This window comes from Patella vulgata, chromosome 7 (assembly GCF_932274485.2).
Source record: "Patella vulgata chromosome 7, xgPatVulg1.2, whole genome shotgun sequence".
Lineage (NCBI taxonomy): Eukaryota > Metazoa > Mollusca > Gastropoda > Patellidae > Patella > Patella vulgata.
This window is the reverse complement of record NC_065885.2, coordinates 48,596,554-48,614,735: the sequence shown is the minus strand read 5'-3', so window position 1 is coordinate 48,614,735 and position 18,182 is coordinate 48,596,554. Positions and strand designations below refer to the sequence as shown.

At 34.2% G+C, this 18,182-nt stretch overlaps 1 protein-coding gene across 1 annotated transcript in view; it reads left to right on the top strand.

Moving 5' to 3' along the window:
* Positions 1 to 6,531, top strand: part of LOC130013543 (hepatocyte growth factor receptor-like) — an 86,619-nt gene extending 80,088 nt beyond the window's left edge. Inside the window, exons 19-20 of the mRNA XM_056102169.1 lie at positions 517 to 653; positions 1,569 to 6,531. Of these exons, the coding sequence (XP_055958144.1) occupies positions 517 to 653; positions 1,569 to 1,869 (438 nt within the window). The 3' untranslated portion in view covers positions 1,870 to 6,531. The remainder of the gene's footprint in view (positions 1 to 516; positions 654 to 1,568) is intronic.
* The last annotated feature ends 11,651 nt before the right edge of the window (positions 6,532 to 18,182 follow it).

Below are 18,182 nucleotides of genomic sequence, written 5' to 3'. Positions count from 1 at the left end.
TTATGTCAATAAACCAGTTCTAAATAATAGTGTTTATTTTATGCACTACTGACAGAGGCTTAATTTCAAAAATATTATTGAAGGCTATATCATAGTCGTACAGAATTTTATTTTATAGCAATTTTAGTGTCATGTGATCATTGTGCTGTTTGTCTATCATCGACGAATGAATAAAAACTTTTGCAAGTTACGTGACTGTTATGTGATGGACAAAGGACTACAAATTGTGCTATGAAGAAATACCACGGCGTCGTATCCGCTTATTTTGGCAATGGCATTTTCTGATACTGGCAATAAACACAATTTTGTTTTTTTAGTCAGTATTATTAAGATTCGAAAGATTTGCGCAGATTGCATATATGAGAATCCTCTTAGATTCTCACAAAAAATGACGAATTTCTAGCCCTGCAACCGGAGATTCGAAGCACGCCAGTTGACTCAATGACAGACCTTATGATACAGCGCCGCACGTGCTAACCATTCGCGAGAAATTAATGACAATCTGTAATGTTTCAGTGGTCACTAGGTGTTGTTATATGGGAGTTATTTACAAGAGGTGTTACACCTTATCCTGGTGTAGAAGGATGGGATCTAAGCAGATATATTAGAGCTGGAAGACGATTGCCCAAACCCTGGTTTTGTCCGGATGATATGTAAGTTAAAACTCATCTATGTGTAAATTTACATTCTGTTTTCAAAGACATTTATTTTGTATTTATCTTTAGAAATATAGCTGAGATATTTATCTTTAAAGATATATACACCGTAACATTAATAAAAAAAAAAATCAGACCAATTAATAATTACTAAAAGAAAGGAAGAAAGACAACATAGCAAGCCAGAACATTATATTTTGTGCATTTCTCTGTCTTTATTCACTTTTGAAGATTCTGGGAATAGATATAAACATATCTTTGAATACAAATAATTGAAAACTCCAAATTAGTAAAATAAATCTGAAATAAAGTGCCTGCAGCATGTCTCATTTAGGTAGAGCTGATATTCAAACCTGGTGTAGGTGTTTATTAGGTCAATGTCTTGATGGAGTTCAAAGATGAGCATTTTCTGCTTAGGGTAAGCAGAGCTAAGCAATCTGATTGGTTGATGGTTTGGGGCACGAGTGAGATTGATGAAACTCTGAGTATAGATTCATTATATCATTACCTTGACTAAGTTAGATGATGAGAATTTTCTGCTTAGGCTAAGTAGCGATAAGCAATTTGATTGGTCAAGACTTTGGAACGTAACAAGTCTGCTTTTAATTGAGGTAAAATGTTTAAACTTGATGTAGATGTTCATTAGGTGAATGTCTTGACTGAGTTCAATGATTAACATTTTGAGCTAAAGCTAAGCTGAGCTAAGCAATTTCATTGGTCGATGCTTTGGGTCAAGATAACTTTGATTCTATCTGATAGAGAGTGATGAAACTTAGTGTATAGTTGATAATCAGTTTGCTTGCTTGATACTTTGAAAAAAATAAATGTGCGATTAATTAATATGTGTCATCTATTTATTTTGGGATTTCAGCGGGGGGACATCAGTCTCATTGTTGGCTTGTTTTATTACAGGTACGAGTTAATGTTAAAGTGTTGGGATATTAATGCCAATAATCGTCCAGATTTCTCTATAGTTACAACAGAACTATGTCAAATGGCTCAGGTTTATGAGGAAGTGAAACCACAATCGAAAACCTCAGAAGAATTAAAATCGCCATATGCAATGGTAGCAGATGCTTTGCCAGACTATACAAATATTCCATCAATCATAATTATAAAAACTCTTGTAAGCATTCCACAATGTTATCAGTATCATGATGATATTCCAGAACCACCCCGGACATACTTTCTCCTTGATTCTACTACTGACTAGTGGCTCTATTCTGATACCAAATATACTCTCTTAATCTTTATTTATTACAAATATTCACATTTAACAGGCATTAGTAACAACCAGAAAAGGCTAAATTATTGAAAACACAAGAAGATAACCTTTTCAAAAATGGTGTCATACTGTATTTCATGATTAAGGTTATATTGGAAGTTTGGTTCTTAACCAAAATTAATGACTTGTAACAAAATTAACTGTAATGTATTTATTTTAATTGTAAAGTGCCATTGAATGCATGTATTGCAGTAATGAGCGCTATATTGATGTATTTAGTTGTCACTGTACAAAATTTCATCACAGATTTTATGTAGAAATATGTTCATAAATTTAAAATACAATATACATGTTAAGTTAAATGGTTTCAATTTGGGGGGGTCACAGTGGCTACGTGGGTAAGATGCTGGCTCGCTAGCCTGGAGGTTGGGGGTTCGATCCCTGCATTGGCGAAGAAAGTTCACCCAGATTTTCCGGCATGGTTCCCCCTTGTCAGGGATGCAGGATGGAGGGCCTGAGGACAACTATCTAGTCATTCAGATGACACGAAAAACTGAGGGCCTGTGTAAATTGGCGTGCACGTAAAAGATCCGTTGACAGTTGGAATCCGCTTTAAGAGTAGCCGTAGTGCCGCTGTCAGGGCAAAATTTCCCTCATAGCATACCGTATATGGCATATGCCCGTCTTCATTTGCCCAGTTCAGAGCAAAACAGTAGGACATTAAACCCCATTTCATTTCATTTCAGTTTCAATTTGGTAATAAATAACTATAGCAAAAATTATTAATATGTGCTAGGTGACTCACTGTGTACTTTTAATACACCCACCCACAATCGGTCTGACCAAGTTTTCTTGTGAACTGTCTATACACAATGATGAACACTATCGGAAATATATGAACCTGCAGCGATTCAGTGATAAATTAATGAAATCTTGAATCTTCTTTCAGGGGCATATTTGCCAGTCTTTACTGACTGCCAATGAAATTGACTGTCTGGAGAACTTACCTGTCAGTCATTTTACATGTCATAAAATTACAATTTCTAAGAATTTAATCTTACAATACAATAATTACAATTATATATATGTTTTTTATACACCCAAATTGATCGTGGTCGTATATTGTTGTTGCCCCCGTCCATCTGTCGGTTCGCTGTCCACAATTGCTTGTGGACGCTCTAGAGGCGAAAGTTAATATCCGATTGACTTTAAATTTATACACTGTGTTTAAGGTCATGAGACGAAGACGCCTATTGATTTTCAACAATTTCCGATAATTACTGCCCTTGGCCCTTGATCACTTTGGAAAATCTTGTGGACGCTATAGAGGCTAAAGTTAATATCCGATTGACTTTAAATTTATACACAGTGTTTGAGGTCATGAGATAAAGAAGCCTAATGATTTTCAACAATTTCTGATTATTATTGTCAGAGTTGTGGCTCTTGATCACTTTGAAAAATCTTGTGGATGCTCTAGAGACAAAAGTTTATATCCGACTTACTTTAAATTTATACACAGTGTTTAAGGTCATCGGGTCATGATTTTATAATTATACACTATGTTTACGCCTATATATAATCGTTTCGATTGACTTTAGATTAATACACAGAGTTTAAGGTATTGAGACGAACAAGTATATTGATTTTCAATGATATTAATGTTTTGTCTACTAAACGTTAGCATGGGGCAAATAAATTCTAATGACTATTAATGAGTTGTTACTCTTAATCAGATTTTATAAATGTTTCATTACCGACAAAAGTAAAAAATATGCGACAACTCTTGTTGGCTGCCCGGACGATTTAGCTGCTGTGGGTGTATGTTTCATTGCCTGGCAACCTATCTTTTAATGTGAAATGCTAATAAATGGTGATATTCTTTGGAAAAAGATCTTCCTAATCTGAAATAAACAAAATACGCCAAAATTTGAACTGAATGTTCTGAAGAAAACTATAATGACATACATAAGCTTTTATTAATATTATGTATGATTTTAATGCTTTTATAAATGGTGCTTTTTATCTCAGTATAAGACTGTAAATATAGATTAGCAATGTGTAAATATATAAGTGAAATTGATATTAATAATGAGGTTTAAACAGATAAGTATTCCTACTATTGTTAAGTTTGAATTGTTTTTTGTTTAATAGTCTTATAATGTTACATGAAAAGTAAATATATATTTTAATTGTTTTATAGTGCAGCTGATTAAATTTTTGGTTAATTTAAATGGTTTTTTTTTGTAATCTTTTAGTGCTTTTATAGTAGATCATCTTAATTATTATGCAGTGTTTCCAGGCTGATATATGATTTAACTACATAGTTGCGATCATTTCATCTCAAATTGTCACTGCTTTTGACTGGACAACAACCAGTCACTGTGTAAGTGGTGAATGGCATTCTGGCTGTTGGCTTTTACAATTCACACAATGACTTACTGGAAATATTTGATGTATTCAAAGTGAAGTAAATCACATTATTATGCAGTATTTTAGTACATCAATGTATAAAATCAGAAAAATTATTTCCCATCATTTTTATACACCCACATTTTCATGTTGACTTTTTTGTCATCACCCTGTCTGGTCCGTGTGTCCGTTCACATTTGTTTGTGGACACTCTACAGGTAACAATTTTTATCCGATTTTGGCGAAACTTGAAATTTAGGTCTATCTCCCAAAGGATCTGTGTTTTAATCAGATTGGTATAATATTATCGGTCAGTTTAAAATCCTAATATATTACTATTTACATTATTAATTGAACTTTCGTCATCATGAAACACATGGCTTATTCTTGAAATATCACAAGTAAGTGACAGCCATGTATAAAGCAAATTTATATAAGCTGTTAGCTTGTTTTTATTCACCCACATTTTATATGTCCACAATCTGTTTGTGGACACTCTACAGGTCACAATTCTTATCCGATTTTCACGAAACTTCAAATAGCTGTTTATCTCTAAAAGAGCTTGGTTCCTTTCGATATTAGCATGTATCAGACCATAACTTAATGGATTATGGCCCCTGATTGTACGAAAAATCACATTTTTAGCTTGTGGACACTGTAGAGGTAACAATTTTCATCTGATTTTGATGGAACTCGAAATGCAGGTTTATAACCCAAAGATCTTGGTTTTTTTGTGATATTTGCACATATCAGATTGTAACTTCCTGGATTATGGCCCCTGTTTGTATGAAAAATCACGTTTTTAGCTCGTGGACACTTCAGAAGTCACAATTTTGATCCAATTTTAATAAAACATTTAAATTTATCACCGTTACACCCAAATGACAGTTGAGTTCCAATTTTTTGAAAACAAGACCAAAACTGCCTGACAAAATGGCGACACCTTGTACGCAAATAGTCATACCTAGATTGTGGACCTCTAGAAGTCACAATTGTTATCAGATTTTGATGAAACTTAAAATATAATATGTTTATGTCCCAAAGATCTCAGTTCCTTTTGCTATTTGTGCATATCAGATCAGTGGCCCCTGATTGTACGAAAAATCGAGATCTTAATTTTGTATCCGATTTTAAAAAACGTTTAAATATATCACCATTCCACCATAATAAAGGTTGAATTTGAATTTCGGGAAAATCAAAACGAAACTGCTCGACAATATGACCCCTCGTTTTACGCACTTCAGACCAGAACTTTCTGGATTATGGCCCCAGATTTTTCGAAAAACTGCTTTTGTTTTTAGATTGTTCTCTATCCATCTCTTGCAAAATGTGGGTGTATTTTGCCTGGCAACCGCTGGTTCAGATGTTCATAAGATTTGACAGAGTATATTTTTTAATTATGGAATTGTAATATATATGTATATAGATAACTTTGATTTTATAATATTATATTATAAATGTGTTATCTACCATGTGTGTTTAAATAGTAATATATTTTCTTTTTTTAATTATTTGTTTTTAAATTTATTTGCTTTAAAATTTCAATAACATCAGGATATATATTGTTTATAATTTTCTATATTTTTATATGCCCACATATAATGTGGGGGCACATACCACTATATTGTTGTCACCAGTGTGTTCAGGTCGGAGTTCTTTACAGATATTATGTAAACGCCCTGGGATTGTACATTAGAGTATAAGGAAGAACCCTATTAAATTTCAAACACATTTTCATTGTTACCCCAGTCATGTTTTGACTTTTAAAGTTTGTGAACACAATTAAAAAAATACAGAAGAAAGTTCTAAGTAAAAAAAAATTAGAATGTTATGAGATTCTTCATTTGGACATTATTGAAATTTAAAAAATTTGAATTGCTAATTACAAAGTTATACATCTGTTTATATTCAAAGTAATGAAATTATATGATTATGATACAAGTCAGAGTTCTAGATAGACTTTTTTAAAACTTGGTGAGATTAAACAAAAGAAATCTATCAGGTTTTATTTTACTATAGTTATCTTTTCATTCACATTTTAATTGTTTTAAAACTTATCTTGTGAAATTTTTTAACAATGATTTTAGAGGTAGCACTGATGATTTGCTGCTGATGGATATAAGGGGACCTGACAAGCCCCAGTCTTATGTTTTCTATTTGCAGTGAAAGATTTATTTTCCAATTATCTTGCTATTGACTGTATGCTATTGAAAGGCAAAAAATAAAATAAATAAAACTTAAGAGTCAAAATAGTTTATGTATAAATGGGACCATGACACAGAACTTTTACCAAGAACATTAGTAAAACAACACCGAGCTCAAGAAGGGTTACTGATCATAAAAGAAATGTTCTTGGGTAATGCAGAGAGGGTAATCATAAGTGAAATTAAATGGGGTTCAACATCCTAATGTTCTGCACTGACTGTACTAATGAAGACGGGCATACGCCATACAGTGTGCTATGAGGGAAATTTTCCCTGACAACAGCACTACAGCCTACTCATATCAATGACAAGGGGGAACATGCCAGAAAACTCTCAGTCAACACAGGGATTGAACACAGGACCTCCAGGTTAACGAGCTAACTTCTTATTCACTGAGCCACCGTGGCTCCCTGATCATAAAAGGAAATGACAAGCCAGTTGTTAAAATCTGGCTGCTTACCAAATAGCATTTTCTATATCCTAATAGTCATCTGCTTATCTCATTGAGTCAATGATATTGTTACTTCAATTCATCTACTGTGTCTATGTAAATATTCACACTTTTGTAAGGATAATTGAAGGTCTCGTTTTGCAATTTGGTTTCACTCTCCTTAGCCTGAGCAGAAAATGCTAATGACTGGTTTTAGTTATGGTATTGATGTAATAGACCTATAACTAAACTACTTAAAAATTCCTACAAACAACATTTTACAGGATGTCATCCCTTTGTTCCACAAAACAACTTTCATAAGTATTGACATCTATACTAACGGCACTTATTAGATGGTGTTCAAACATACTGTGACAAAATATACTCTGGTATTGACATAAATCAAATGTGGATCTTAAAAAATTCCAAAGAATTACTTGATGGTTTGCAATCTTGATCACTTGCTTCAGTCTCATCTATACAAACATTTGACTTATTTACCTTGTATACTAAAATTCCTCATAGTGAATTAAAAGCTAGATTAAAAGGTAAATATTATTCACAATGTCTTTTCATCTAAATCGGGAACTGTTAGATATGAATATCTAGTTGTTAATTACAATTCCACGTGTTTTGTTAAGAACCATAGTAATTCCACAAATAAGTACACCAACAAGATAATTCTTAATTGATAATATCTTTGTTGAATTTAGAGGAGAAATATATATCAGCAAGTGGTAGGAATCCCCATGGGCACCAACTGCGCACTTTTGCTTTGCTTGCTGATTTATTGTTTCTGTATTCTTACAGAGCCGATAAAAAAAACAGGTACTGGTAAAAATAAATAAACCATTAGTCAGACGTTTTAATTTCAAAATATCGATGATGTTCTATCACTATGAATAATCCTAAATTTAGTGATTATTTAGAATTGATATATCCTGATAAGCTCGATATTAAAAACACTACTGACAGTGACAATTACGCTTTCTATACTTGGATCTGCGTTTCGATTTTACCGAGTGTTAAATTATACGGTAAACGTGATCACTGAATTTCCGATTGTCAACTTTCCATTTATTAGTAGTAATATTCCACTATCACCAGTTTACGAAGTGTATGTGTCTCAGTTCGATACGTGAGAGCTTGTTCCTTTTATTCTGAATTTTACCGATATTTCGTCTAATAGTTTGGATGCAGCTATGGCGGGTGTAGCGCCAGAGAGGGTAAGCTTAGGCCACTCTTCCGGACACCTGTTACCACTGTTCATCATGTATTTTGTACTTGGTGAACAGTCCATTTGCTGATGACACTATTTTGCTGATACCGTTTTTTAGGATTTCGAATTTTGTCGAATCGTTTCGATTGTTCGTACTTGGTTTTATTTTATCACTCTCCCCCAATTAAAATCAAGGTTTTCATGATCTACATGTAAATTCTGAGCCTAGCTACAAAATTGTTTATGTCCGCTAAGTCAAGGCACCTCATAAACACAAGGTTTAAACATTCTACCTCGGTTAAAAAGGGGGTTATTTATTATTATTAATCATCTCCTATAGCACTCCATTATATCCGTTGATATTTCTAAGCGCTTCATTATCTGCTGATATGTCTAAGCCTTTACAAATGTCACATCACAGTTTGTAGTAATATTTAAACAATCGTATTTTTAACTCTGATTTAAATTTAACAAAAGTTGAACTTTCACTGATTGTTCTTTGTACTTTGGTCTCTTAGCACAGATAATAAAGTAGTAACTGTAGACGAACAAATAAATATTTGGTCTTTCCTGTAGAAGGTCAATAATTGTTTCATGTAGGCGTATAAAAATGGGCTCAATCTTCAACTGTATGCATATAACAGGGTATTGTTGGCATATTCTTAGATATGGGGGACAATTTTGTATCTGCCCATTTCAATTTGAGGTTAGTGTGGTCAAAGCTATTTTAAAAATTGTATATGTGTTATAGAGGTAGTCTATGGGAGTTTAATACTAGAGTTAGCTATTTTAAAGTAACGGGTTAGATTCTTTCATGCCAGATTGATTTAATCTTTTACAATAGAGTAATATATCTAGAGGGAAAATGCCGAGCTCGGCAAGGCAACCCAAGATGACTTGGCAACTAGTCGAGCGAGCACAGTTATTATGTACAACTTGAAGACGGTTGAGGGAGAAATCCGGAATGCCAGCCAGGAGTCCATTGCGTTCTAAAGTCTGGACTAACAAAATTCCCCTCATAGCACACTGTCTAGGCATAGGGTATGCTCGTCCTCATTAGCCCAACTCAAAGCCCAGCTTAGGCATGTGCCTGAGGGGCCCCAGGTCCATGGCCCTGCGGTTTAATAGGGGGCCCGCGGTTCATGGCAAAAAGAGAAAAAAAATCAAATTCCAGATGAAAGTTTCACGGTAATCGATCTGGCGATCTGTGAAGTTATATGCCATTTCAGCGCATTGTATGTCATTCGATATTATGTAATCGGTTAATATGTAATTATTATTGTATTACAGACCGTTTAATTGTGTGTTACGCGTGTGTGCCATTCAAAATGATATGGAATAATCTTTTCGTCGCGTTAGACACCATTTCATAGAAGCAGATTTATTGAATTCCAAGAAATTTGAGGGGTGCTATTTCGGTCATTTATATGCCAAAGATGTCCTACGCCGAATGTTAAACGTCCGACCGGGAAAATGCCATGAATCATATTAAAAATTCCAAATAATACTGACTGTATGAGAGTTTACCTATAACGGTTAGTGATCAACCCGATTGTCGTGTTATAAACCTACCTCGATTGATTACTTGGCTGGCTTTACGTGCCAGCCAAAAATGTACACCGAACCTTGTTTGTTGTACCATCCGAACGAATTACGCTGTACTTTGCCAGATCATCCGTCTTCGAAATCCTGGGGAACACTCTCAGCCAACACCGGGATCGAAACCGGAAAGTCTCTAAACCGGCAGTAACGTCAAATATTGTATAACATAATAGTAACATTGTATTATGTATTTAATTATGTATACACTCATTTGCAATATTTATATATATACAGATGTACATGGACTATTTACAATATTTATATGTACCTGGACTATTTGGGCGAGTTGTCTTAAATCTCATCTGTGCTGTAATTTCCTGAGCGAGGTATGTCGGAACCCCCGCTCTTCGTTCGGACCTCGTAACTTTCGGCACTCTGTCTTTTCATCCACCCCTGGAATAAGCACACTCCAAACAACATAATTACTATGGATTTGAAATTGCTCCTTTAAGATGAGCACTACCGCAACACGTCTACTAAATTTTGTTGAAATCTATCAAAAGTAGGCGATAACTAAAATGTTAACGGACGAACGACAGACAAGCTGATATATAGATATGAGATTTTAATTTATCACCCAATATTTTGAAACTAAAAGAGGAGCAAAATTGATATCGCATTTTGTGATTTTTCTAATATCAAATAGACGGTGTGTATGCTTTAAACTGCCTACGCCTACGTAAACTGCCTACGCTCCTTGAAATATCGTTTAAACAGAAAATCCCTAAATACCTTATATTCTTCATTCATTGACTATGCCGATGTTATTTGGGACGGATGCACAGGCTACTTATCTAATAATCTCGAATCCCTTCAGCTTGATGCACTACATTTGTGGGGCAGTTAAGGGTACTAGCCATGCTTCCCTCTACGCGGAAACTGGGTTTATTCCACTCAAAGAACGACGAAGTCGACACAAAGTAAAATTACTATACAAAATTATAAATAACCTTACACCTCCTTACCTTAAGAATCTCATAAATCTAGAACCAACAAATACATATTCATTTCGAAACGTAGATAAAATAAAAGAAATTCGATGTCGTACAGAAATATTTTCCAAATCATTTATCTCATCCAGCATAAGAGAGTGGAATAAACTCAGCCCCCCTGTAAGAAACTCAAGAACTCTTAAAATATTCTCCGATCATCTCTCCAAATCAGATATAAAAATTCCATCTTTTTATTATAACGGTCAGCGGAAACTCCAGAGATTTCATAGTAAACTTAGACTCCGATGTTCTGACCTACAGGGCCACAAATACCACAGACAAATATGTTGCTGACAGCCCCGCATGCCTCTGTGGTCACATTTTTGAAGACCCTGATCATTACCTCTTGCAATGCTCTTTATATTCAAATGCACGAAAGGAAACCATAGACAAACTACAATACGATCTCAAAAACATTAACTGTCTCCTGTTCGGGTCCTCAACCCACTGTATCGATGTAAACAACAGATTTGAATCTTGCTTACTAGTTGTTTAATTTACAATATTAATTTTAAATCTACTTAACAATGTAGCCTACAGTATATATTGTATATTCCAATCCGTCTCATTATATATGTATTTACACTCATGTGTTTGTCATTTTAACTGTGTATATACACCTATTTTGTTCCTTTTTAATACTATGTATGTATATTATCTAGGGAGGGTTTTTTTACATAGGTTAAGCATGTTCCCCAATCCCATTCAGACATCCTGAATAAAAATATTGTTTATAAAAAAAAAAAAAAAAAAAAAATCACGAAGAAACAAACACAACAAGACAGATGTCCTATATAGTACTACACGGTTGCCATGCAAGATACGCCCAGATTTTGCAAAATATGGACAGAGAACAAACTAAAAAACAAAAAACGCGATTTATCGTAAAATCAGTGGCCATAATCCAGGCAGTTATATTCTGAAATTCGCAAATAAAAACATATATTTTAAGTTTCATCAAAATCAGACAAAAGTTGTGACCTCTAAAGGGTCCATAACCTTGATATTATACATTTACACTATTTGCGTACAGGGAGCAGCCATTTTCTCCGACAGTATCTGTCCTATTTTCACGAAATTCGAAGTGAACCATCATTATGTTGAAACGGTGATATATTCGAACGGTATTTTAAATCAGATAACAATTGTGACCTCTAGAGGGACCACAAGCTATAAATAACGCGATATTTCGTACAATATCAGGGGCCATAATCCAGGAAGTTACAGTCCGGTATGCGCGAATATCGAAAGGAACCGAGATATTTGGGTTATTAACATACTTTCAAGTTTCATCAAAATCGAATAAAAATTGTGACCTCTAGGGTGTCGTACAATCAGGGGGCCATAATCCAGGAAGTTACGGTCTGATACATGCCATTATCGAAAGGAATTTTGGTGATAAACCTATATATATATTTCAAGTTTCGTCAAAATTGGACAAAAATTGTGACCAGTAGAGTGTCCACAACAAAATGTGAACGGACTCGACATCCAGGCGGACAATGGAGACAACAGTATGCGTCCACATGAAAATGTGGGCGTATAAAAATAGACTAATGTATCTACCCCACGTCTTTCCAGATCCATCGCCCACATGATATACTGGATGTATTTGAATTAAATGCTTATCATGATTTACAATGTTTATAACTTTACTTATAGTAACCCCCCAAAATAGCAACCCGGGTCATCCAAGTAGATAGATAAAGAGAAGTGACAATTGTTGAAGGCTATTGGTAAGTTTATTTAATGATATATTAGATATTGGGTATAAAGTCATGACTAATAAATCTAGAACTGGACATTCTTTATTAAATTTTCAGTCAAAATGTACACGGAACATGTGTCTTTTTTTTTTTAAACAAAAACAATATTAAATCAAATACAGTAGTATCTGTTAATTACTTGGGTCGCGATGAATGCAGTTTAGTTTACACGAACCGGTAGTAAGTATATCTATTCAATTTAGTCTTCTTTTTATAGACATCATGATCGTGAGTAAAATAAATTGATCTTGATTTACCGCGAAATTAATAAGTTTTTAACCAAAACAGTCATTGAAACACTGGTCGTCAGTAACTATTATAGTTCATTCTGGTTTCAATTTCGGTTGGCCTACAGGAAGATCTAACTACTATACCAATTCGATTTTTACTTTAAACTCTATTTTATTCACTACTGGGTTGGATAAAATAATTCTTGCCTGCTACAAAGCGTCTGTTTAATAGAGGAAAGGTTAGGAGAGTGAACAATATGAAACAGATAATATATCTAATTTCTGGATTTCGAAATGATAAATCTTCATTGGTTAAAATATCTGGTCAAAATCAAAATTACCTCGTTCATTTAATTAAATTTGTACAGTTGATTTGTTTTGTGGAATGTTGAAACTTTTGTGTTAATGATTAAAAATGTTTTTGTGTCAATTTATATTTATTGGAATAAAGTTACTCTTCCCCATTTATAGTCGGCCTCATAGTGGTCAAAGAAATCTGCTCATTCGTCTTTTCTTCGGACCACACCCTGTGGTAGAATGTTGTTTGACTGGTACTTATTCTATCTCTGATAAAAGTTGTTCAGTCATAAAGTAAAACTGTAGATTACATACAGATGCATACAGTTCAAAATATCACAGAAAAATTTTAAAGTGACAATTCCTGATTTGTTAGGGTATCAGTTGGTAATGGTTGGTTATGCAAATCAAAGACAACATATTAAGAAATAGCCAAATTACCATATCTGAAATCAAAATATTGAGCCATTCGGAAATGATAGCTAATTTCCATAACATAGGACACGCACATGCAATAAAGTGGAATTTGAAGACTTGTTGCAAGCCTCAAATGGAAACGGAAAGCCTTTATTTCTTCGGAAGGGTGTCTTGAATAGTTGCACAGGTCTAGGATAAAGATTTCCAAGAGGCTATTCACCAAAATATATCTGGAACGACTCCTTTAACAAGGTATTATAATTAAAAGTTTGAGGGAGAAAAAAAAACAACAATCGGCAATAAAACCAACGGGCTAATTTTTGTCAACTGTTTTTGTTTTCAAATGTTTTTAAAATGTTGTTTGTGGAAAATACGTATACCAGCTTCAAGTTCTTTTTTTAAAATATAATTCTTTGTTTTCTATAACCTTTATTTTCCATTACTTTCTTCTTGAGACCCACCCACATCTGAACTAATTCTATTACAACCCCATAAACATTTTATTTCTATTTTTATATTCAATAGTATGAAAGCTTCTTCTACTATACACGATTCTACAAACAACACAAACATCTTTGCTCTATCGACAAGATCCTCTATATTGACACGGTTTAAACCTCGATCTTAGCTCTAATAAAATACCTTGCTAAATATCTGTTGGCAGAAATTTCGTTCATTTCTTTGTCAACCATGTTGTCGTCTGTTTATGTAGAAAAGGTGAAAAAAAAAATTAACTTTATCCCATGATGCCACGTGATGTCATATATTGCTTTTCATTTTTAGAAGTCTCAATTAGATAGGGGATAAATTATCAATAAAGTTGTTATAAAGTTTAATCGTTGGTCGGTTATATTAAATGGTACAAGATTATTTGAACTTAGTCTCATTCCGTTTACACAGCTAATATTGAAGTAGGCCATTAGAAAGAGAGGGGGAGAATTTTGTGGCGAAATGAACGGAAATGCAGACAACGAAGAAAAGGATAGCGAAATGCCGCCAGCAACACGGGTACCGACATCCCAAACACCGGTAAGATATTATGTATTTATACATATATTTGATATTTCTAATCTATACGACAAATCAAATCAACAGATTTTTAAATCTGTTCAACTATTTTGAGAAAGTGTGTCGGGCTTGGCTTATGACCAAAAGACATTTATGGATGCGGAAAACGCAACAGATCATGGTGGATTCCGGTTGGTAATTAGATAAAAGATTTGGCAAAAAGCTATACTGCCGGACAAAAAATATTATAGAAACGGGAGACAATCGAATATTCCGACATCTCTTTAAAACAATAGGTCTTATTAAAATGAAATGAAATGAAATGGGATTTAACGTCCTACTGTTCTGCTAAGAACTGGGCCAATGAAGACGGGCATACGCCATACAGTGTGCTATGAGGGAAATTTTGCAAGGACAGCGGCACTACGGCCTACTCATATATCGAATTCGAACTGTCAAGGGATCTTTTACGTGCACGCCAATGTGTACACGGGACCTCGGTTTTTCGTCCCATCCGAACGACTAGACAACTGCTTTGTCAGACCCGACCTCCAGGCTAGCTAGCCAGCGTCTTACCCACTTAGCCACCGTGACCCCCGTCTTATTATAAAGGGATTTTACTCTTTTAGGACTAAAATGGTGAAAGTGGTCGTTGTTTTGTATTAATTTTGTATGTAAATGATATATCGTGTATGATGTTGGTTCAGTCGTAGGTAGAGTTAAGTTTTCTGGTATAAGCGCAGTTCTGTAGCCTACTACAGAACTATATTATCGTTCTTGTTTTTTTTTGTGTTGCTCAATCTGACATAAAAACAATATTAATAGTAAATGAGACAGGGGTTGAAATTAAAGGACAATATTGGTGCCAATCATTATCACATATTTGATAGAACTGTTTAAACACGTTCCAAATATTATTTTATCACAGAGATCATTGCTACGATAGAGGGGTAATCAATGCTTCAACAATCGGAAATGACGAACGCAAAAGGAAAACACGAGTAATCCCTCTATATAACTGATTGAATTGACGGGTGATAACAGGTACATGGGCGAATTTCTGCCCACTAATAATTCCTTCGAAGACCAAAAGTTGTTATATGAGACTGTAAGAGTGTATCTGACAATTAAAAAAAGTAATTGAATGTCATTAGATAAGAGAACACGAATAAAGTAGAAACAGTCCGTACATTCACGCGTGTTTATTCATTCCATCCCTATAAAAACATGGTAATGCACGGACATTTTCTATTTTTCTTTCATGTTCTCTTATCTGGTAACAGACAATTTTTTTATGAATTGTCAGATGTCCTTTCGCAGTCTCACACAACAACTTTGGGTCTTCGAAGGAATTATTAGTGGGCAGAAATTCGCCCATGTACCTGTTATCACCCGTCACTTCAATCAGTTATATAGAGGGATTACTCGTATTTTCCTTTTGCGTTCGTCACTTCCGAGTGTGGACACATTGATTCCACATCTATCGTAGCAATGATCTCGGTGATAAAATAATATTTGGAACGTGTTTAACCAGTTCTATCACATATATGATAATGACTGGCACCAATATTGCCCTTTAATACTATACTACACTATACGTATAGTGATGTAGTAATTCCCATCTATGATTGCTGGTAAATTGGGTTTGCAATAGGGCGTTTATGAAGTGTATTGCTAAACATTCAGTATGAAGGTATGTTTAAAGTAACACCCTAACAATTTAGCATAATTACATTATGCACGTGTGTATTCTGCATTTAATTTTTGACATCCGAACTGCATTTTTGTAAGGTTACAAACAAAATTATAAGTCGAAATAGTGCATGCAAACGCACGAACAATTTTGTCATTCGCATGAAAATGGTAGAAAGTTACCGAAAGCTTCCTGTTTACATTTGTCAGCTGGCCAAAAACACCAGTAGCAAGTTGAAAAAGATTTACCAACGCACCAGGATAATCTCTATCAATCTCACTAAGTCAGGCCGTGTTTTTGAGGGTTTAAAGTGGATAAGCGAAACCATTGATTATCAATGGGCTAACATGAGACTTGAACAGATTTACACAGTCAAACAAGAATAAATACACCATGTTAAAAAACACATCAGTGTAGGCCGGAATTTTGATGTTGTGTTTATCAAAAACGGTTGATGTCAAACAATTTCGGGTTTTGTTATAGGTGTATGGTTGCAGTTGAGATGTATTGAATCGGTGGAAACGTATAGCACAATATCCACTTTTTGCGAAATAAAAGATTTTCCATTGTACCTACACTTGCTTTATATCACATTGTTTAAAGCTAATAGGTATTACAAAAAATGACGGTGTGTATTTTACTTCCTCTATAAATCAATGTTATCATGTTGTCTAAGCTAATAGGCATTGCAAAACGATGTTATAATCTTTTTCCTTTGAAAAATAAGATGTCCTGCTAAATATAATCTGAAAACATTTTCAGTTCCTCCTTTTTCTGTTTTTGTTGAAATCAGTAAGATATTCGGCGTTATCCAACTTAACAAATCAATTGTGAAACCTTCATAAACGTACAATAATGTCGATTATTCTGCACTAAATACGAGATAGAATAAATACTGCGGAGTATGTCATTTTTTGACAAGAAGGCGTTGGTGTGTTAAATGGAAGGGTTAGATAGGGATAAACTAACACTATTATAGATTACTCATGTTATAATATAATGTTTACAGTCACGAGATTTTGCCATAGAACCACGCGTCATGTTTGCTCTGCCCACAGAACACTTTCTTGATACCCGTGTCCTTTACTAGTGACAAAGTTATAAATTTGTTGAAAAACTATATTAGGAAATCGGTTTAACGCTCTACATTTCTACATCAACCGGACTAGTAAGGATGGGCTTTTAGAATAACAAACAGAAACTAATATATATAAAAAACAAACATATTTAATACGTTTGTTAATTAATTCAATTGTTCCTCTACAAAATAAGAGAAGTAACAAGAGAACGCCTTATCGACTCCCTAATTGTTTATTTTTTTATATACCATTGTAAATCGGATAAAAGCCAAAATGTCTACTTTGATCGTGTGAAACTGAAATGGTGAATGATGAAACTGTTTATTTACATCTGCAGCTTGTGCACAATTTTCAAAGCTGTAAATCGAAAAGATGAATCGCCTTAATCCAGAATCTTTAAGAAGTTTCTTTTCGTTTATTTCTAGGCGGTCCTTTTTTTTCCTTTGACATAGGGAAGAACAATATTTGAAAGAGAAGTTAATCTCAGCTCCTCTTGATGAAGAAGTTTATAAAGAAACCGTTATTACTTTGGTTACATAATCAACACACTGCTGAAAATTTACTTCATCTGAAATAAGTTACAATGAACGCAAAATTAAATTCGAAAACGTCAGTTTGACAAGAACAAAATTCTCATTTGGCAGCAAATTATGACAAGCTTGTTATGGAGAGCACAATGTTTGATAATGGGTTTCCAATCCAAAAAAATGCCCCACCGTTTGTTACCTTTGTGGGTTACTGGAACGAGAAGTGGCACCGTTGTCCTAGAACGAGTAAGCACATTTTGTCTAGCGCACGCCATTCTTAACAACTTATTAGCTAACGAAGGTTTGAACGTGGAAAACAGAAGCTTATAAATTTAGTCGAAAATCAATATTGTGCCAAACTATTAAAATGTTAGAATGTACTTACTAAGTGGGTAAAACTAACTGTGCTCTTTTACTTGTTTATATTT